This window comes from Populus euphratica, unplaced genomic scaffold, assembly GCF_000495115.2.
Source record: "Populus euphratica unplaced genomic scaffold, PopEup_1.0 scaffold2.1, whole genome shotgun sequence".
In the NCBI taxonomy this organism is placed as follows: domain Eukaryota; kingdom Viridiplantae; phylum Streptophyta; class Magnoliopsida; order Malpighiales; family Salicaceae; genus Populus; species Populus euphratica.
The window spans coordinates 2,747,280-2,767,898 of NW_011499846.1; the positions used below are offsets into that span (position 1 = coordinate 2,747,280).

Below are 20,619 nucleotides of genomic sequence, written 5' to 3' on the forward strand. Positions count from 1 at the left end.
CAGTTCCGGTAACTCTCCAAAGATTGCTGAAATATACAAGTTTCAAGGTTGCCTTTCTATGGTTGCACCTGTTCTCATAGTAGGCATTCAAATCAACACAAAGATCATGATAACAAGTGAAAAATTCACTAATTTGCTCACAAAGCCGGTTAATCAAATCTGCAACCATGCCATTGTTTCCTAGCCAGTTATCAATCACCCCCACTTTAACCAGCAAATCCACATCTTCTTCAGTGTTGATAAGATGGTCCATTAACATAAAGTAATTGCATATGTAAGTACTATATGGGTAGTGGCACTGCTCATATGCCATGAGGTTTCGTGTCACGTATTCGAAGCTCTGATTTACTTCAAAGCGTGGCATTTTCAACACTCCATTGACAAAATTTATGTCGAGTACACAACTGTTTTCAGTTGCCTCAAACTTCAATCCTGCTTTATGAAGCATGGTTGCACTGTATTTCAGTTTGATGGTACAAGGACGACGAGGTAATGTCTCCAGGGACTCATTCAACATAACATATCTCAGAAAATCAGTGAAATGCTTTATCCCTACTGAGTTGACTTTTGGTCTCTGTGAAATCCTGTAGTAATGTCCAAAGTAGAAGGCTACAAGCTCAGGAAAAGTAAGGCTAGCTTGTATTTCAGGGTCTGAATAGGTTTTCTCGTATATTTTCTCCAGAATGAAATAAGGTAGCTGATTTTCAACAGTATCAAGTCCACTTGTAAACCAAACATCATCCGAGGCTCAGGTAATATAGGAACTTCTTCACAGAAAAGGTTAAAGAACTGCAACAAGAATTCGATGACGAATACAGCATCCAACAGAATCATCTTTACAAAATCATCACTGCTACGATTGATGTTATAACAGCCTCGAATTTCCATTTCATTCTTTTGAACTATGGTCACAAGATCATCCAATGTCACTTTCTTCCCATCCATGAATTCTGCTAAATATCTCAATTTTTGCTTCTCCATTGACACTAGTTCCTCATGGCCACAGTGAGCAGGGCCTAGTGAAACTACTTGTGGGGTGCAGGCCTTCGGTTCTATGCTTCGAAGTGAGCGGGGTACCTCGTAGATACAGTGCTCGGGACATTTTCCAGGCTTGAACCTTGCTATCCCATCTGCTAGATCTTTCAGAACATTTGAAGAACTTGCCGCTTCAATCTCCTTTCCCGTGTTTGAAGCACTTGCCTTATCAATCCTTTTTTCATTATTTGAACGTGTTGCCATGCCAATGTCCTTATTTGAAGCACTTGGGGTATTAATATCGTTTTCCATTTGTCAAGAGATTTTTGTCCTGGAGAGACAGCCAAATGAATCACTGGCAATAAAAATAGATCTCCAAATCAAGTGTACCATGGTTGCTACAATCTTAGATTCATTTCAATTCACATTTAAAACGATTTATTTTTGTTGTCCAGCCACTCTTAACAAGTTTTACGACCAGATCAAACAAATCAAAACAAAACAACTGTATAAGAAACTATTTTCAAGGAAAGTTCATGTAGTTGATTGAAAAATACAGAGCAAATCATGGGAGATTACATGTGTATTATGGTTATATTTGATTTCCCATCATCCTGATCCATAGATTATATAGGTGTGTCATGTAGAATATTTTCTTAACATTATCTATGATATGATCTAGGTCATGTGGATCCGTAATTTTATCATTGTTTTGATTCAGCTCTAGCAATTTATTTGTTCAATTTGTTCTGTGTTTAGTTTTTTTTTTTTTAATTATGAATGTTGAACCTCTACTGGCCTTAATTAACCCAAATTGAGATTTGGGATTAAGTTATGTCATGGGAAGTAAGAATTCTGCTTCACGATTGTCAATTGAATGTTTATGAAAAAAATGTGAATTCTCTTTTTTATCATGCAATGATCTATCTGGGTATTTCATTGATCTATTATTATTATTATTATTATTGGTTGCATTGAAGATGAGGCAGAATTCATGAGAACTAAGAACATCATCATTTACTAAATTCTTTTATACTTTACACACACACACACACATATACTATTGCTTTTTGGTCCTCTAGCCTTAGCTTTCAATTGGTTTTTCCAAGGAGTCATAACCTAGTTTTGTAAGATTTAACATGAAGGAAACCTAACAAAATATAAGAAAATCTGGACAAAACAGATGAAAACACACCTAAGTGCATAAAACCACGAAAACATAATAAGTTTTAAGGCCTAAATTGAAAAGAACAAAAGTTAAGGAAATAAACAATATAATTGATTGCCAATTAACAACAAAAAAAAACCTAACAAAATATAAGGAAAATCTGGGCAAAACAGATTAAAACACTCCCAAGCGAATAAAACCACGAAAACAACTCTTCCTAGCTAAAGACCATCTTGTTTTAGTGTTGTTCTGCAAAAAGCCAAAACTGTTTTCTGCCAAGTATAGAACCATTTTGGAATATTTATTGCTCAAGCAATTATGCAATTGCCTTTTCCAAAGGAAAGTTGTGTGCTGGGATATTTCTACGTGCACAATTCCTTCGGAAGTAGTATGTATGGATATCCTGCACAGCTTATCAGCTGTGATTTTACAAGAGAATAATCTTTATAATGGAACTATTAACCAAGAATTGAGAGAGGCTACAGCCCAACCTCTTTCATAAAGCCTAAAAGACAAAATTCATTTATAATTATGAAGTAAGAACCGCTAAATTAACGGTTTAATTGAAAACTTTAAACATTTCGTCGTTGTTAGACCAAATATAGTGAAACAATATAAAGGAAACAAAAGAAAGAAAAAGGACACGAAATGTAGCTAGTGCGCAAAGAACCTGAGTGCCTTTGCCTGAGGAAAGCAATTGTTTTGTTGTCAGCAGCACACAGCCCCTTTCCTGGATATTGCTATATACTGATCTGTTAAATGCAGCCTTCCTCTCTCACTGATATGTATATACGAGTAGTACCCCTCTCTCTCTACTTGTCATCATCTCTCTCTAGAAAATCTCCCATCCAAAGATCTTTACTTCTTAAGTTTTATTCCGTTATGTTGTTTGCTTTACCCCCCTTCACAAAACCCTACCTTTTCACCATCATCTTCAACAACCCAAACCCTACGTTCGACAAATCAACAACCCAAACCCTACCTTTCTCATATCTATTTACCTTGAAAGATTCCCTCCCTCCTGGAGGTCGTTTGATAAGAAAATGAAAGGTTTGCCTCAATATATATTTTTTTCTTATTGAGAATCTTTGTTATAAAGAATATTGTTGATAAAAATCTTTTGTCAAAACAAATATTGAAATACATTAACTTAAGAAATACATTTTTTTCTTCTTTTAAAATCTAGATCTTCCTAACTTCTACAAATATTGATTTTAATTATTATATAATTAAATTCAATAAAAAATAATTTTAAAATTACCCAACAAGCTCCATGCAGACCCACAAGCTACGGTGACTCCGGCCAAGGACAAAGTATTTGGTAAAGAGAGGTACAGTTGTCTATATCCTCCGACGTGGGTTGCTCTCTTTTTCGCCCTTTGACGGCTTGTTCATTCCCCTCTTCTATCACATACACCACAGAAAAACGACAGTGAGTGTGTGGTGGGGATGGGACTTTGGATTTTTGTGAACGATGATAGTCAAATAGCCCCCACGACACAGTATCTGTCCACAGCGCGTGCTTTGGATCACATATTTCACCGCGCTTTGCTGCGGGTAAACTATTTAAAAAAATAATAATTAAAATAAGCAGGTTTTTACTATGTGTTTTTTACCAAAAAATTCTGAATGAAAAGCTCTACTATATATCTAATTAAATAAACTAAGAGTTATTTATATAAAAAATATTAACAATGAAAAAAAATTAGAAAAAAAACTTGTGTGTTTAGGCTTGATTTTAATTTTATTTTTTAAAGGATTGTACTCTAAATTTTTTTAAAAAAATACATGAGCAATATATTATCTACTTAGATAAATATTTTATTTACGAGTCAAATTCCAACCATTATTGTGGTGGTTGAAAAACTCAAACAATATTTTAAAAAAAAAAAATTTAATTTTTAAATTTTTTAAATCTAGAATATCTCATAAATATCATTGGAATACCAACAAATTTATTTATCAACCTAAAACACTCCAAAAAAAATTTCAAAACTCAAACTTAGATTTGTTTTTTAAACAATACTGAAATTTCAAACAATCATTATCAAATCTTTTTCATCACATGGAAACTATAGACACCAAGAAAAAACATTTTGGTGGTAAAAATGGTGTAAATAATAATTTTTTTCTATAATTTTTATAACTAAGAATTAAAAAATAATGTAAATTAACTTTTCTACCAATTTGTGATTTGAAGATACTTTAAATGTATAAATTATATTATTTTTAAAAATTGAGATCCTAAGTCTATATTTTTTGCAGAAACCTGGCACACCACCCAATTTTGGTGCATTATTTATTTTAGTTTTTTTTCTTTTCATTTTATAATTTCTTAAGAAATCAAAAGTAATTAATTCTTAATTAGGATCAAATCACATAAAATAATTAAAATTTAAGAATGGAAAAATAAAAATAAGAAATGAAGAATGAGTTCACAGTCACATGTGAGTTCGTGAATAATATTTTTCTGCATCTACCTCTTTTAATGTTTTCAATAATTTCTATTAAAATAATCGGGTTATTTTATTTTATCCAATGAACCGTTCTCCGACAATCTCCGAAATAATTTTTCAAGTGCTACTTTCCGTGGAAGACCAGGAACCGAACACAGTTATTAGTCATTCGAATTACAAAAGGAAATTGGCGAATCTTTTGAATTGCTTGTGGGTGGTGGGGGTCCACGCTGGAAAGTGCACCCAGCTAACTCCAAGAGGACATAAATGCTCTTGACTTGTAGTTGCATTCAAGGGTTAGGTCTCATTTATTTAAAGAAAACTAATTCATGGGGGCATTTTATTGTCCAGCGTAGCATTGTACCTCTCCTTACAAAGCGATCCACGTGGATTTTAATTTTTTTTTTATCACATTTTTTTCGTACTTTTGTGTGCTGTTTTGAGTGCTCGTGTTTTGTGAGTCCATGGTTTCTTTTCTTCCCATGATCTTGGGGAATGGAGGCTTTGGTTAGGTTTGTCGGAGGTCAATTTAATGAGATTTGGTTTTAATTTATAGTATAGATAAATAATTAAGAAAATAAAGATCAAACACATGGCCTATGTTATTTTTGCATGAAAAATACTATTTAATCCACGTATTCTCTATTCACTTTTTGCTTTGCCCGTTTGATTTTACGATTATTAGTTTTTATATAAAATTTTATTTTATTTTTTATATTTGAGAAATAAGAGATCATGTTTTAATCGCGTAAGATATCTATTTTGAACAAATAATTTTATTTTATATTCTGTATTGTGTATTATTACTAAAAATGATTTTGTTTTTGTTTTTTATTATATTTTTTTATCTGTTTTTATTATCTTTATTTTTTTCATTCAGGAAAATAATCCAATTTTACCTAACTTATTAGTGTTTGTTCTTGGTATCATCCAAGAGATCATAGGTTTAATTCTCCAAAAATATTAAAAGTTTAACTTAGTTGACATCTCATGTAAAAGACGGTCTAATCAATCCCTTAATTTTGTTATCAGCTTGTCACCTAAAAACATGGCAGTGCAAAATTAACTCCAACGGCAACGATCTTTTTAACTGGAAAAAAGCAAAAAGAAAAAAGAAAAAAGAAAAAAAAAAGAAAAAAGAAAAAAGAAAAAGAAATTAGCCAGCCTCATACGTGTCTTCTCATTTGGCCAGGACCAGAGTCCACAGAGGATTTAAAAGGCCTCGTACCAATACCCAGCGACTTGTATGGGCCTACAAGGGCTAAAAAGAATAGAAATCAAGAATTATTAGGCCTACAAATCAGACCCCTTATCGATGACCGCAAAGAAATGAGTTCATGGTGGGGTCCCAGTCACTCAGCGGAAAGAAAGAAATGGAGACTGGCTGCGGTGGCGGCATCGAGACCCAGTGGTGGTGGTGGTGGGCAACGGCAAGCATGGCCAAGTTAGGGTGGGGCATTTCAGCATATAAAAGAGGCTTCTCCGGCGACTCTCGTCTCATGCCCTTAAAAGCGTTAGCCGTTGCCTCCCTCTTTGTGGGTTCCGCCGCCTCTGCTTCCATTGCTTCCCTTCAAGCCTCTGGCATCCACAAGGTACAAGATCTTATAGAATTGGGAGCAAATATAAGGAATGGGCTTGGGGTTCCTCCAAGAGTAGCAAAAGAGTAAGTTGCTTGCTCTCTTTTAGCATCTGTATACTTTTTTTTTAGAGTCCCAAAAAATTACATTTGTACAACCATTGATTGTTGTTTATCATTTTTTTTCTTGTTAGAAAAGCTGATGATCTATGACAAGGGGCATCAAGAATTTTGGAGATGTATGCAGTTTCGTGTCCTATGTTTTGTAATGCTAGAATGCAAGCTGTAGATGTCAACAATATGATGCACTCCACAATACTTCTTTTGTAATAAGATTTTTTCTTTTGATTGTTGTTTGAGAGAGTACCTTTTTCTATAACCATTGCCTAATGAAGTTAAAATTCTGTTCTGGTTAACTTGCTTCAAAGAGTCAATTAACATGGAAATAAGCTTTTGATGTTCTTGGTCTTGCTTGATCAAATGCTTAACAGACACATTGAACAGACCCTCTGGGACTCAATTATAGTAGTTGATAAAGAACGTGCTGAGCAGAAGTTAAAGAACTCGTTTACAGCAGGTTTATTGCGAAGGTAATGTTTGTGCAGACTGTTTAGCTACCAAGGGATTTAGCATTGCTTGGGGTCTTCTTCGGATGTTTAAAATTTCTGAAACTTGGGAGATCCAACTGAGGAAAGAGATTTGTTTAGTGGCAGAATTGAGGCTAATTATATAGTTGAAGGGATTTTTTTGAGGTTTGCAATATAAATATACATCTGTGTGTGTGATGGAGATGGCCCTGTAAAAGTTTCGGATAAAGAAGTCGAAGAAGCTATAGTTTCCATCATTCTTGAGAACTTCCCTTCCCATGCAGTTTTTGGCGAAGAAACGAAGTGGAATTCTAAAGATATCATCATCAATGACACCAACCTTCCAGACTTTGTTAGGATTGTGGATCCTCTTGATGTAACATACAGCTTTTATTTGTAAAAGGTGCAAGTTTGGAACCCTTACTGCTCTTCTTTGCAAGGGGAAGCCTATTCTTGGCATTATGATCAACCTATTACGAAAGATGGATGGGTGTAACAGGGAGCATAGCAACGAAGAATGGCGAACCACTGTTGGCCACTGCCTGTCAGGATTTGGTTCATGCACATGCTCATGCAAAATCCAGGCATTACAGTGATGAAGTTGGGTTTGCTAGTGACGGAATTGTGCGGAGTATCATGATCATGCAACGTCATTATTTGGCTCTCGCTACAGAAAAACGTTCCATGTTGCAAGTATTGGTTCATTAAGATCCCAGAGACTCAATGAGATCGCACCGGAGAACATCAGCTGTGTTCAATCCACGTTTGTTTCCTCGGTTAACGAGGACATACTATAACTTGAGAACCTTCTCTAAACAAGTGATTAAAAACACAATGTTAATCACCAACAAAATTGTTTAATTCAATGACCAACCAATCACATTTCAGAGATCTTTGCTTTCTCAGTGAACAAAAAATTAATCAGCTCAGAAGGACAAAACTGGAACTCTCAAGAAAACTAAGGATCAATCTCACGAGAACGAATACAAATTATTCATATCTATCGACGAGAGTTAGCAACCCCAGCTCCAGATCAAATTGGTACAAAAAGAAACCATATCTAAGCTATGGAACGCTTGTGTACATGTTTTACGCAACCGCTGGCGCAGGCATGTAAGACTCCAGAATCAACTGTGATCGTGAAGGTTGCATGGTCTCCACAATTAAGTATGTATACTTCCACTGCTTGTCCACTTTGTCTTTGAACATTTCAGCAGAAACCTTCCCAGCACCATGCGGCCCACGAATATAGAAATTAATCTACATTTAATGAGGCAACGAATAAGCAGATATCAAGTTACTCAGAAAATCAAAATTATCCTCAATTTCATTAGTTCTTGTGAAATTTTTTCACTTTATTTGTTCTTAAAGTGGAAGGAGGTTCTGGAAATAATTCAGGAATGTTATTCACAATCCTGGAAACTTTTGCATTTCTTGGATGCACAAGACAAATTTCATATGGTTATTATAAATTATGTTGCTTCACAGTTTACCTGGACATGCTCCACACCATCTTCATCAGTAAAGATCCTATTGGGAATACGTTGGCGAGCAGCACGATTTCTACTTTCCTGACCATAACCTGTAATAGGGGATCCAATCCTCACCCTGACCTGATTTTCAAAGAAAATATAATCCAAAGTGAATGACAAAATTGCAAATCAACATATGTAAAGAATACCACCAATATGATTCAGCTTTCAAATTTTGAAACAGCCTGCAATCATGGTCTTTTATAGTACAAGAACATAGATGGCAAAGTTTAGTTGCAGTGAGAACCCTTGTGACCATTTACTACCAGATCTTTCTGGATTTTATCTAAAGTATTTAAAACCTCCCTCACAACTTTGTGATTACATTTTGAAAGAATTTGTTTTCTCTATATTAGTTTTGCCAATAAACTGTACCCGACTACTTGAAGTTAAGCACCCACTGCCATTCTTATTTTCAGATGACAGTTGATAATAACCGTATGATTTATTGTTACAGCATAATCAGTCACTCCATTTACATACTCGGGGTGCTTCCACAAAGGGCAACCTCAAATGACTGCTCCATTGTAAGGTAACATCCCCTTTTCAGGTCCACCATGATAATAAATAGAAGAGGAACAATTGCTTTAAAAATTGTGCGGCCAGACAAAGATTATCAATTTTCACAAACCTGACTGTCATCTTGAATCCTTTTCAGAGCCTTGTTAAAGATCTTGTATCTATCACAGATCATGGTTCAAATCATAGTGGAATCAGGAAAAGAAGGCAAAACCTCAAATAATTTATTTTTAACCATATTTGTATAATTTAACAAGAAAAATCAACTCTTACTCTTTTGGTTCAAATATCAGCTCCTTGAAAACAGCATAAGCTGCAGCTGCAGCAACACCAAGTCCTGCAAGAATTATAATGCTGTAGGAAGCACCCTCTGTAAATGTCACAGGCTTCTCTGGGATATTGTATGTTGGAGCATCAAAAGGATCCTCGACAGTAGATAAGTCTTTTCTGGTCTGTCCAGAGTGGCAAAGCACAATTAATAGTTTAAGAGCACAAGTTTTCAGGGAAAAAAAAAAAAAACTTTGCGAAGAAAACAGGAAATGAAACCAATATATAAAGCAAAAAGGTAGACAAAAACATATGTAGTCAGGATGGTTCAGATGCCACTATGTTGGGAGTACATAAACACAGAAGAAATTTAAAAATTCCCTCTTGAAAGAAACACTTTGTTTCAACAATGAAGTATGGAGCAAACACATATTTCCTATATGAAAATCTAGAACCACCCAGATAGTGATAGTATCCTTATAATAGAAATATACTCCATTTTTATCATTTTATAGATAAAAAGGTTGCCTGCATAGAAACACAGGATTCATTCAAGTGTTCTACTTAAACTGTAATCAGAGTAATCTAAATAGCATGTGGATATAACATAAACAAGCAAGTTCAAGAACTTGGATTTCAATTCAAACCTCAGATTGATTTCGTGTCTCTTTCTTTGAAGCTTTCGATGCAAAGGATCTAGCAACACAAATATTAATGGTGCTTCCTCCATGGTTTTCCATGATTTGAAAGGGTGACCTAAGGCTAACCAGGCATTCTCTGTTAGATTTACCTCCATACATAGCAGGGATACCTGCCAAATATACTGTCAAGAATTAATTTGCAAAGAGAGAAATCAAAAAGCAAAACAACCTTGCTCCAGAACCGGTGGATATGCATGTCTGACACTAAATGTCAGTAAACTTGCAGCACTTTGTGTGGCTCCAAATACTTTATTATATTATATGAATTTTATGGCTACAACTCCTCTCCTGCATTGAGTTTAGTTACACTATCTAAAACTGTTAAGTTTTCAATTATTTATTGCAGGTCCTAGCATTAAAGTGATAGATCCTACTATAGTTTCTTTATGATCTTTTACCTAAACTCCCAATGAGACATCCAAGGATTCAATAAAATCAGCTCATTGTCATGTTCTTTCTTTGCTAGACCCTTTATCAAAAAGGCTATTAGATCTCCATTACAACAGCATGAAATATGAGACTTAGTCAGTAAACATGCAAACTAGAACTTGCGGTGAAACATTCATAGGGATAGACTAGATCACCACTGATTCAGAAGGGCATCCTGAAACTTCCTTTTCTGCCAAAATAAAAAATCTGGAGGAGCAGATGAGGTTTACTGGCTCCATATCAGAAAATGAGACCAGCCAATAAAAATGATTAGTATAAGATCTTTGATCCTTGTATAACTCTCTTGCAAGCAAACAAACAATGAGCTCCAGGATGAGCAATAATGCAGTAAGCAAATAAGAACTCCCCAGATTACTATAGTCCAAGGGCACAGCTCTCAATAAAGAGCATGACTTTTACTGAAACTTTTGCCAAAGAGGCAGACGAACAACTCTCAGCAACAAGAGAGAAGACTATATCAGATTTGGGCATATGAGACTTACACAAGCATAATGATTCAATAAAGTGGAGCATAACAATCACTAACCATTACCCCGAAGTATGTCCTGCAAAATAGAATGAAATAAAACAAAATCAGTCTGCAGTTACAAGCTGTGGGGAAATGAAAGTGAAAATAACTAACTACCACACCTTAGTCAAATGGTTGGCATTGGAAGCAAAATGTCTCACATAATCTGACTTTGGCAGCTGAGTCAACATCAGAATGTAACTTAGATCAAACACCAATGCATCACATTTAACTAATATGCTTGAAACAAACAGTATTTCAACTATAAAAAGAAAATTACCCAATTGTACCGTAAGTTTATGGTAAAAACAGTTACTTAATGACAGACATTTCCAGAAGCATTAAGGTAACAACAGGAGCCAACAAACAGAACAAAGGTAGTAATGACAAAGAGCAAATAACTGGTTGAACTAGTTGCTTCATTTAAAGCCAGGAAGGGGAAAGGATGAGGAGTGATTTTTAGAAGAAAGAAAAAAAAGGGTAACAGGAAAATTATAACTAGAAAGAGCACGACTGGGGGTTCAATCTCGTTTCTGACAGGTGAATTTTTCTAATATCAATGAAACTAATCTTGCCTCCTCATTTTAGAAGGCCAGAACCTGGAGAAATCTACAACTCCAGGATGTCATTTGCATTACATTATTTAGGCTAAGTGCCGAAAAGAAAGGTCAGCATATCTTAAATGAAGCTAAGATAAATTTTTCATTCGGGAGATTAAATTCATTCATTGCAATACTTTGGCACAATGAGTTCAATAGGATCCAGGTCTCGTAAATATACCTCAAAGTGGCAACACTTTGAGGCAAGATGCATTACCATTACAATGACATTCAAGTTCTATTCCATTCAATATAAAACAAGAAGTTTCTTCAAACAACCATGAAACACACGAGGCACAAACTAAATTTGAACTCAAACCACAACAAAAGCTGTACATAACCAACTTCAACTCCGAAGGCAAGTCGCAGTGTCTCAAAGGTACAAAGCTGAAACTAAAAAGGAAAAAAGACAAATTTTTACCCCAGTGGCTGAATTACCAAGAGCACTTCTTTGTGCAGCCATGGATGTTGAAAAGGACGCCAAACCCACATCAGAAACTCCCTTAACAATCTTTCTCTCCAAAAATAAAGGCAGCCCATTTTGAGATCTCAAAAAACCGCTGCATCTCCTAATATGTTGCATCTTCTAATACTACAAGAAAAACCCCTACCTTTTCTACGTAGCCCCAAAAAAAATAAAAACTTTAACACAAAAACCAACGCTTATAGCCTAAAAAAGGTTAAAAAAACCAAATAAAATAAGACCCAGATGCTGAAATTGAGAGATATTCAAGACCCAGAAATCATATACTTCGACCCTGTATTAAGATATCGAGAGAGGAAGAGAGACCCAAAAACCCAATGGGAAGCAATTTGGGGTTTTATTGCAGACACGTGCAAGAAGAAACCTCACGTGTAAAAAACCCAAGAAGGCTACCCACTATTCTTTGGGCTCACTCCTCAAAACTTAGCCCGTACAACGAAAGCCCGAATTTGAACCGAATGGCTTGTTTTCCTCTCCTTTCTTGTTCCCTCAAAGTCAAGAGGAGAGCTAGCTAGCACCTAGCAGCTGCCAGAGATAAAACTCATACACAGCGAGGTAGGGAAAGAAGAAAGAAGGAAAGGAGTTGAATTTGTTTGAAAAGAATTTGGCTTGTCTTTTTAACACTACTGCTTTGCAGCAGCCCATTTTTGTTGCTGGTAAGTTCTCTATTTACATAAATATGAAGAAACTCCAAGGCACTCCCGAGGCCAGGAGAAAAATGGAGAAAAGTTGGAAATTTTTTAACACTCAATTTAGTGCAGTTTTTCTTCATAGATTTTTTTGTTTATGGATTCATTTCTGTATAGAGCTATTTGTTTAGGAGTTGTTAAGAAGAGAACTTTTTCAAGGTGTACAAGAACTTTTAAGGATTTTATATATGTTGCGTTGTTTTCCAAAAGTTTAGACACTAAGATTATGACAGGAAACTTGAAGATTGATTCGTGCATCCATAGTCAATATGTTTAAATTGTAAAGTCATTATGCTTGTTTTCTATACAAAGGTCGGGTTTTTTATGCTTGTTTTCTATATTTACAGTTTCAAGATAAGTTGATTACAGGAGTTGATATGATAAAATAGATTACTGGTGCTATAATTCATTTTAAAATTTTAATAATTCCAAGATATGTTGATCAAAGGACTTGATATGATGCAATACACTGATGGTACAATTATTTGTTCTGATTTTGCAAAAGTCTGAAGAATAAGGATTTTGTTTTTTTAGAAGTCTGAAGAATAAGGATTTTGTTTTTTGTTTTTTTCGTAAGTTCATCAAACTTGGGTTTGATGAGATGTCACTTTGTACTAGGTTATAACCCTTCAACTATTCACTGACCTAATTTCTGTTATGTGCATTTTTAGATGGCCAGATGGGATGAGATTCTGTCCCTTCCTGTGCAGAATCCTCCAACTTTGGAATTCTCTGCTTCTGATATTGTGTGGTCAAAGGTTGAAGGTTGGCGTGACAATTTGGATAGACTCGCTCTTATCCCTTTTGCTCGGGTGGATGATTTTGTAAGAGGTGAGTCTGCTAATAAAGACTGTCCAACGAGATTTCATGTTGAAGCTAGAAGGCGTCGACCTCCACAAACATCTTACAAGCAAAAGGTTGATGGCATCCTTGAGTACATATTGTAAGTTTCACTCTTCTTTTGGCAGCTCCTACTTACTGGCCATCAATGCTGTGAGTTAAGTGATCCATTTGAATTTTTAGGTATTGGTGTTCTTTTGGCCCTGATGATCATCGGAAAGGTGGCATAGTACGGCCCAGTAGAACTACTTATGTTCCAAAAAAGAAAAATGCTGGTAGACCAAACACTAAGAGGGGGTGCACCTGCCATTTTATTGTAAAACGTTTAATTGCTGAACCATCTGTAGCACTGATCATATATAATCAGGACAAGCACGTGGATAAAAAAGGGTTACCATGCCATGGCCCTCGGGATAAGAAGGCTGAAGGAACTCGAGCTATGTTTGCCCCATATATCTCAGAGGATCTTCGGCTTCGTGTTTTATCTTTACTATATGTTGGGGTCTCTGTGGAGACCATAATGCAAAGACACAATGAATCAGTAGAAAGGCAGGGCGGTCCATGTAATCGTGATGACCTGTTGACACACAGGTATGTGCGGAGGCAGGAAAGGAGCATCCGCCGCTCTGCATATGAACTGGACAGTGATGATGCAGTTAGCATTAACATGTGGGTTGAAAGCCACCAGAATCAGGTATTCTTCTTCGAGGATTTTTCTGATTCAGAGCCTTTCACTTTGGGAATTCAAACAGAGTGGCAGTTACAACAAATGATTCGGTTTGGAAATCATGGTCTTGTGGCTTCTGATTCAAGATTTGGAACAAACAAATTAAAGGTTTGTCATTTCAGTTAATATGGTCCAATCCTGTCTAACCAAATATCAATTACAGTGCCTGAATGGCTCTATATGTTTCAGAAACTGACCTTGCTCTTTTCTTTCATTTTGTTTAGTATCCTGTTCACAGTCTAGTTGTGTTCAACTCTGACAACAAGGCCATCCCTGTAGCTTGGATCATAACACCAAGATTTGCTAGTGCTGATGCGCATAGATGGATGAGGGCACTTTACAACAGAGTTTGTATGAAAGATCCTTCGTGGAAGTTGGCTGGCTTTATAGTGGATGACCCTTTGACAGACATCCTCACAATAAGGTTGGCAGTTCACTTTCTTTAATGTAAATTCGATGATTTTTTCTTCTTGGTCATTTTTAGTTGTTTTACAGAGTGTTCCAAGGGTCATATGGCCCATATCCATGGGTTTTGCAGGGATTTTGTATTTTTTAATTCTGTATCCTGAAATTTAGAGTTCAGTACAAGCAATGACTGATCCCTTGAGATCTCTGGTGCCTTAAAATTTGCTTGACACGGTATTGCTTCAGACTTTCTGCTTGAGGCCCCAACTGTTGTCTACCATTGTGATCTTAAAGGACACTTTAAAGCCTGTTTGGAAATTTGATTTTTTTTTTTTGCTTATTTTTTTTTTTATGTTTTCAGATTGTTTTGATGTGCTGATGTAAAAAATAATTTTAAAAAATAGTTTTTTATTTTTTATTTTGATGCATTTCTAAGCGAAAAGCACTTTGAACCACAACCGCTACCACATTTCCAAACACACTAATGTGCTTTTTAACTCATATGAAGAACTGAACTGCAATGCTTGGTGAAATGCTCATAAGAATTTGTAAGATGAGGTCTGTGGAGATTATTTCAGATTCTCAGTCTGAGCAAAGATCTGGGACTTGGCAGTTTAGATTGATTGTGTTGTGGACGTGATGTGTTGGTCCAGGCAAATAGAGAATAGTTTTTGGCCTCCATGTTTCCCTTTTGGACGATATATATCTAAACAAAAACCTTATTTCTTTACCTTGTTGTCAGGGAGGTGTTTCAGTGCTCTGTGTTGTTATCTTTTTGGCGAGTTCGCCATGCATGGCATAAGAATCTAATAAAGAGGTGCCTGGAAACAGAGATGCGTGTTCAGATATCAAGACGGCTTGGTCAGACAGTAGATGATATTTGCAAAGGACAAGGAACTGTACGTTTGTTTGAAGATCTCATGGAAGATTTTGTTGACGGCTCTAGTTTTATGGATTACTTCAAGGCAACCTGGTATCCTAGAATAGGTTGGTAAATTTCTCTTCTTTTCTTTTCAATAGTAATTAAGATAGCATAAACAGGCTATACACATTTCTATCTTTCTTCTCAATTTCCCTGAGCTGGTTTGCAAATGGGTCTCGTATCTCAATTTGGAAGAAGATTGACTTGGCTGCGTGTGATAAAATATGTGGAGTATCGCTATAGAATCTTGGAGTTAGTTGGGTTTTTTACAAAACTCTTTATTTCAGAAAACTAAACTAAGATTTCCTTGTATCAGGGAGTTGGACTACTGCACTAAAAAATCTGCCATTGGCAAGCCAAGAGACTTGTGCAGCAATGGAATTTTACCACAGGCAATTGAAAGTGAGGCTCTTGAATGAGAAGAATCCTGGTGTTTATCAACGTGCTGATTGGTTGGTTGATAAGTTGGGTACAAAAGTGCATTCCTACTTCTGGCTTGATGAATACTCAGAAAGGGATGATTTTGCAAGATACTGGAAAGATGAATGGGTTAGTGGTTTAACATCTTGGCGAAAAGCATTGAAGATTCCAGATTCTGATGTTGTCGTGGAATATAGATGTGCAAAAGTCACTGACCAGCTTGATCGAGATAGGGTTCATGTTGTCTGGAACCCTGGTTCAGAATTTGCTATTTGTGATTGCAAGTGGGCGGAAATGGGTAACTTGTGTGAGCATGTCTTTAAAATTATTAAATTATATCGTGATAAAGGGAGTAGAAAGTCATCTATTAGCCTATTTCAGTATAATCAGGCCCTGATCAACATGCTACGCTGCCCACCTTATGATTGTTTGATTCGTGATCATGCTGCTTCTCTAGCAGTTGCTGTACAGAAGCAACTAGATGGAATAGTTAATTTAGATGGCAGCCAGACTAATGCAGATACCACTGAGAAAAAATCTGCAAACTCACTTGAGCAGCAGGTGGTCTGTGGGACCGATTCTTCAAATCAAGATAAAGAAGTAGTGAATGCGACTCATCACATTGACAAAGATCTGCCATCTTACACTGAGAATGATTGTCAGGAAAGAAATGCACATGAGATTTCTCGTGGTGTTACAGGTGATTTTGTTGGTGTTGGAGAAGAATCGGCTTGTGCTCAGATGGATGTTGACCCATCGTCCAACTGCATTTCTCCACCCGGAATACATTCTGTTGATGATGTCACTCGGAATCAAGTTGATTTAGATAGCAACCAGAGTGCCGTGGATGCCACTCAGAAACAAGCTCTGGACTCTCTTGAGCAGCAGATGAGTGGGACAAACTTATCAAATCAAGCTAGAGAATTAGTGAATGAGAGTGATCGTATGGACAAAGATGTGTCATCCCTTAGCAGGAATGATCATCAGGTCAGACATGAGGCTTCTGGCAGTCATAGAGGTGATTTTGTTGCTGGTGTTGGAGAGCAGGTTGCCTGTCCTCAGATGGATATTGACCCGCCAACCACCAGTATTTCTCTGCCTGGATTACTTTCTGTTAATGAAATTGCGTCTAATGAAAGCTTTGAAAATGGAGACAGGATTATAAATAATGCAGTTTCTGACACGAGCAAGAGTCCTCCTCCTCATGATGTTTCGACTGATCAAGTCAGGCATGAACAAAATAGTGTAATGGATGTGAGACCATTATCCATTGATATCCCTTCATCAATGGAGTCCATGGAGCAATGTGAGGTGACTACTCAAAATTTTTCTAGCGACAAGGATCCTAAGCCATTAGTGAGTACTAATACAGCAGATGCAAGTACTGACAAGGCTTCTGATTCACAAATGATTGATACAGTTCAATCATTGATGGGAACCACAGATAATGAAATGATGAAACCAGAAAGTGATGGTGGAAGCAGGACTGAGAGCCAGAGATGTGATGGTAATGCATTCTCATTAAAAGGGGTTTGTGATAACAAGGCTAGTAATTCAAATCTTCATCACGATGCTAAAGCAGTTGACAACTTGAACTCAGAATCATTGCCAAGTTCCTCACCAATATCGAGGTGCATTGAAGAACAACCTTCCGGTAAGGTTGAAACTGAAGGAGCTGGTTCTTTCAAGAAGCCATCTTTTAGTGATAAATTGGTTTTTACTAGACGTACACGTCAAAAGCGAGTTGCAAATGACAAAAGTGATAATTAGATTGCCACTACCAACCAGCTGGTTACTGTAAATGATGTCATTTCAGAGGGAACTGGCTCAGGACAAATTGCTGATGGCTTGGTGGCAAGTAGTCTCTGATAGAGGCCATAGAGTTGCTTGTGTTGCAGCTAGTGATGGCTAGCTATTGCTAATCTGTGTAATCAATTTTCTCTCTCTTTCGTTTTCTTTTGTAGTTGTACATAGACTCCTAAGCAATTCTTTGTGACATTATGTTGATTTATCTGATGAGAGAATTTAACATATTTAGAAAGAACCTTTTCATAGTCACTGTAAAATCTTGTTCTTAGCAACAAATAATTGTCTGAAGGAAGAGCAAATGCTTGAAAAAGTTTATGGGGTGGAAGTGAGAAGAAACTCAGTTCATGTCTTTACACGCAGCCGATTGAGATGCTAGGTGATGCTTTTGAAAAACAATTATTTGGTTACTGTTCTAATACAGATGATACAGAAAGACGGGGATAGAAAAGAGATTTTCTTTTCTAATTTTAAAAATATAAAAATTCGTTAATTTATTAAATTTTCTTTGTTTTTCTGCCCAACTAAAATATTTTTTTTTGTTTCTTTTATATCTATTTTTTTTGTTATATATATATATATATATATATATATATTGTCGTAGGACACTAATTAAATACAACATTAACTTCATCTCTGGAATTTACAAATGACTCCATCTACTATCAGATTTTAAAAACAAGCCATCTATATTGACCTACATTTTTTTCTTTTTGCAAACATTATTCGAATTAGAATTTAAATTTATAAAATATAAATTAAAATAATTTAGCATCTAAACCAACACCTTAAAATATTTTTTCCCCCGCTTTAAATCTAGATGTTAAAGGGAATTTTAATTAAATTGCTAAATTAAAAAGAAAAGGAAAAAGAAAAAAAACCCAGTTTACTTTAAATACAAACCTGGGCCTGGTCCGGGCCTGAATCTCAAAGAAAATTTGGACCCATGGTTAGAAGAAACAGGGACATAAAAGTAACTTCAGAACCACTTTGAACTAGAGAGAAAGTCGGAGAATGTGGGCATATTAGTAGGGAGGGTAGTGGCACCCCCCCCCCCCCCCCCCCGCCACTTCCCCAAAAACAAAGAACAAAAAAAAAGAAGCACGCTTCTTTTTCATCTTCAAAAACATCACAGACTCATGTGTCGCAAAGAGAGTCTAGCAACAAGAACAACATAAGAGAGAGAAAGAGACAGAGAAGCAAGTGTCTAGTGGTCAGAAAATGGAAGGATTTAAGAAAGAAGAAATAAGAAAAGGGCCCTGGAAAGAGGAAGAAGATGAAGTACTGATTAACCATGTTAAAAAATATGGTCCCAGAGATTGGAGCTCCATTCGATCCAAAGGCCTTTTACATAGAACTGGCAAGTCTTGTCGTCTTCGCTGGGTTAATAAGCTTAGACCCAACTTGAAAAAGTAAGTATCAAATTAACTTGGTTAATTACATTTTCAACTTGTTGCAATTTTACATGCATGCAATGATAAATTATCATGATTTTGATCCTGGGTTGTTTCAGTTTCTCTTTGTTTTTAGTCCATTGCAGTAATGTGTGATTTTCCAGAGATGGGATTTCCTCTTGATTTCTTATTTCTTTTTTTGGTTGTGTCTGTGTGTGTGGTTTTATAGTGGGTGCAAGTTTTCAGCAGAGGAAGAGAGGGTGGTTATAGATTTGCAGGCAGAAATTGGGAACAGATGGGCAAGAATCGCTACGTATTTGCCGGGAAGGACTGATAATGATGTGAAGAATTTCTGGAGTAGTAGACAGAAGAGGTTGGCTAGGATTTTGCAGACTTCAGGAACACCACCTTCCTCTTCTAATTCCAAACAACAGAGGAGTAAAAATAAAGTTCCTGTCTTTCTGGATGTTCCCACATTCGAGGTAATTGGAAATAATTGCATCATCACCTGCTTTCAAGAAAATTTTGGGATTTTTTAGTTGCTGCAAAAAAAAAAAAGTGTTCCTTCTCTGGTCTCTGTTGAGGACTTCTGGTAGCATTTGATTATTTGACTCTTTGAAAGGTTTTGTCTGTAATTTATTTTTACCTGTTGTGGAAGGACAATTTACGTTCTTCTTGTTTTGTTATGTGTGAAGGCTCCAACGTTTAGTTCTTCAATGGAGGAAGAGGTATCCTCGAAGGCTTGCTCATCATCCTACTTGGAGAACCCTGAACAGATAAGAATGATGCCGTTACCACCATTGGTTAAATCTGAGTTGCCAGGCTGTGATGCAAATCTTGTTCAATACGAGCCCATGTCAGGAATTCCCTTCCCTCAAATCCCACAGCCCCAGCCAGACCTTGTATTCTCTCCAGAAAGCCATGAACTCCTGGCTAGGCTGGATGACCCTTACTTTCTGAATGTGCTTGGAACCGCAGATGCTCCTGAACTTGGAGATGCAGCACAATTTTCACTTGGGCCTCCATTGTTTGATCCAGTATCAAGTTGTATGAATATTCCAATTGATGTAAAAAATCCTGCGACCCCAGATACCCTCTTCGATGAGTTGCCACCGGACATGTTTGATCATATGGAACCGTTTCCAAGTCCTTCAGAGTGGTGAAGGACTAGTCGATCACAAGGCTCTTTTTATGTGGGTGTAGAAGGATGATTTATTGAATAGTTTCCTCAGGTGAAAATTGATTGCTATACTTTGTACTAACTCCAGAACTATAAATGTGACGGTTTGCCACTAGTCTCTCTCTCTCTCTCTCTCTCTCTCTCTGATAAAGATGTGAAATTGACTGCTGAACATGGAATTCCAGCCCGTTCGTGCTCATTTCAACAGCTTATCTTCTTTTTTTCTTATTCATTTACTTTATTTATTTATTGGCTGTTCAGTGAGTCGCAGAACCCGAGGTAAAGAGCAAGTGTTGCCTTGTCGGGTGGAGCATCACCACGTCTCTTTCACTCTCTTTTACTCGAGTTATACCAGCATCGCCATGTCTCTTTCACTCTCTTTCACTCATGCTATACCGGCATCAACATCCGATT

At 36.5% G+C, this 20,619-nt stretch overlaps 5 protein-coding genes across 7 annotated transcripts; 3 read left to right on the top strand and 2 right to left on the bottom strand.

The window, feature by feature from the left end:
* Positions 1-585: 585 nt before the first annotated feature.
* On the bottom strand, positions 586-3,271 carry LOC105131548 (UPF0481 protein At3g47200-like). 2 transcript variants are annotated; one of them, XM_011034585.1, is made up of 2 exons: positions 2,814-3,271; positions 586-1,306 (listed from the first exon to the last, which is right to left on the bottom strand). In XM_011034585.1, the coding sequence occupies exon 2, from the start codon at positions 1,285-1,287 to the stop codon at positions 610-612; it is 678 nt and encodes a 225-aa protein (XP_011032887.1). In that variant the 5' UTR covers positions 1,288-1,306; positions 2,814-3,271; the 3' UTR covers positions 586-609. The 2 variants fall into 2 exon arrangements, with proteins under 2 accessions (XP_011032887.1, XP_011032878.1); XM_011034576.1 differs by having other exon boundaries at positions 2,828-3,269.
* Positions 3,272-5,931: 2,660 nt separating this feature from the next.
* On the top strand, positions 5,932-6,591 carry LOC105131539 (uncharacterized). Its single transcript, XM_011034564.1, has 2 exons — positions 5,932-6,262; positions 6,370-6,591. Exons 1-2 carry the CDS (start codon positions 5,937-5,939, stop codon positions 6,386-6,388), a joined length of 345 nt encoding a protein of 114 aa, XP_011032866.1. The 5' UTR covers positions 5,932-5,936; the 3' UTR covers positions 6,389-6,591.
* Positions 6,592-7,599: 1,008 nt separating this feature from the next.
* LOC105131529 (probable mitochondrial import inner membrane translocase subunit TIM21) lies at positions 7,600-12,126 on the bottom strand. Of its 2 annotated transcripts, none has more exons than XM_011034551.1 (8): positions 11,760-12,126; positions 10,862-10,918; positions 10,764-10,776; positions 9,728-9,891; positions 9,087-9,265; positions 8,926-8,974; positions 8,256-8,375; positions 7,600-8,022 (listed from the first exon to the last, which is right to left on the bottom strand). In XM_011034551.1, exons 1-8 carry the CDS (start codon positions 11,919-11,921, stop codon positions 7,852-7,854), a joined length of 915 nt encoding a protein of 304 aa, XP_011032853.1. In that variant the 5' UTR covers positions 11,922-12,126; the 3' UTR covers positions 7,600-7,851. The 2 variants fall into 2 exon arrangements, with proteins under 2 accessions (XP_011032853.1, XP_011032844.1); XM_011034542.1 differs by having other exon boundaries at positions 10,758-10,776.
* A 138-nt stretch (positions 12,127-12,264) lies between these two features.
* On the top strand, positions 12,265-17,880 carry LOC105131568 (uncharacterized). Its single transcript, XM_011034607.1, has 6 exons — positions 12,265-12,478; positions 13,183-13,454; positions 13,535-14,186; positions 14,303-14,502; positions 15,226-15,470; positions 15,722-17,880. Exons 2-6 carry the CDS (start codon positions 13,183-13,185, stop codon positions 17,593-17,595), a joined length of 3,243 nt encoding a protein of 1,080 aa, XP_011032909.1. The 5' UTR covers positions 12,265-12,478; the 3' UTR covers positions 17,596-17,880.
* Positions 17,881-18,831: 951 nt separating this feature from the next.
* On the top strand, positions 18,832-20,423 carry LOC105131577 (transcription factor MYB24-like). The gene is made up of 3 exons (XM_011034619.1): positions 18,832-19,043; positions 19,255-19,507; positions 19,721-20,423. The coding sequence occupies exons 1-3, from the start codon at positions 18,853-18,855 to the stop codon at positions 20,186-20,188; spliced, it is 912 nt and encodes a 303-aa protein (XP_011032921.1). The 5' UTR covers positions 18,832-18,852; the 3' UTR covers positions 20,189-20,423.
* Positions 20,424-20,619: the final 196 nt, after the last annotated feature.

Bases quoted from the DNA above. Each gene is read 5' to 3' on its own strand.
- LOC105131577 (XM_011034619.1), top strand. From the start codon at position 18,853: ATGGAAGGATTTAAGAAAGAAGAAATAAGAAAAGGGCCCTGGAAAGAG. The intron at 19,044-19,254 runs GTAAGTATCAAA...GTGGTTTTATAG, and splicing joins CTTAGACCCAACTTGAAAAA to TGGGTGCAAGTTTTCAGCAG. The intron at 19,508-19,720 runs GTAATTGGAAAT...TTATGTGTGAAG, and splicing joins TGGATGTTCCCACATTCGAG to GCTCCAACGTTTAGTTCTTC.
- LOC105131529 (XM_011034542.1), bottom strand. From the start codon at position 11,921: ATGCAACATATTAGGAGATGCAGCGGTTTTTTGAGATCTCAAAATGGG. The intron at 9,266-9,727 runs GTTTGAATTGAA...CACTCTGGACAG, and splicing joins AGACACGAAATCAATCTGAG to ACCAGAAAAGACTTATCTAC. The intron at 8,376-8,925 runs GTTTGTGAAAAT...TTTGAAAATCAG, and splicing joins GGATTCAAGATGACAGTCAG to GTCAGGGTGAGGATTGGATC.
- LOC105131548 (XM_011034585.1), bottom strand. From the start codon at position 1,287: ATGGAAAACGATATTAATACCCCAAGTGCTTCAAATAAGGACATTGGC.
- LOC105131568 (XM_011034607.1), top strand. From the start codon at position 13,183: ATGGCCAGATGGGATGAGATTCTGTCCCTTCCTGTGCAGAATCCTCCA. The intron at 13,455-13,534 runs GTAAGTTTCACT...TTGAATTTTTAG, and splicing joins GGCATCCTTGAGTACATATT to GTATTGGTGTTCTTTTGGCC. The intron at 14,187-14,302 runs GTTTGTCATTTC...CATTTTGTTTAG, and splicing joins TTGGAACAAACAAATTAAAG to TATCCTGTTCACAGTCTAGT.
- LOC105131539 (XM_011034564.1), top strand. From the start codon at position 5,937: ATGGTGGGGTCCCAGTCACTCAGCGGAAAGAAAGAAATGGAGACTGGC.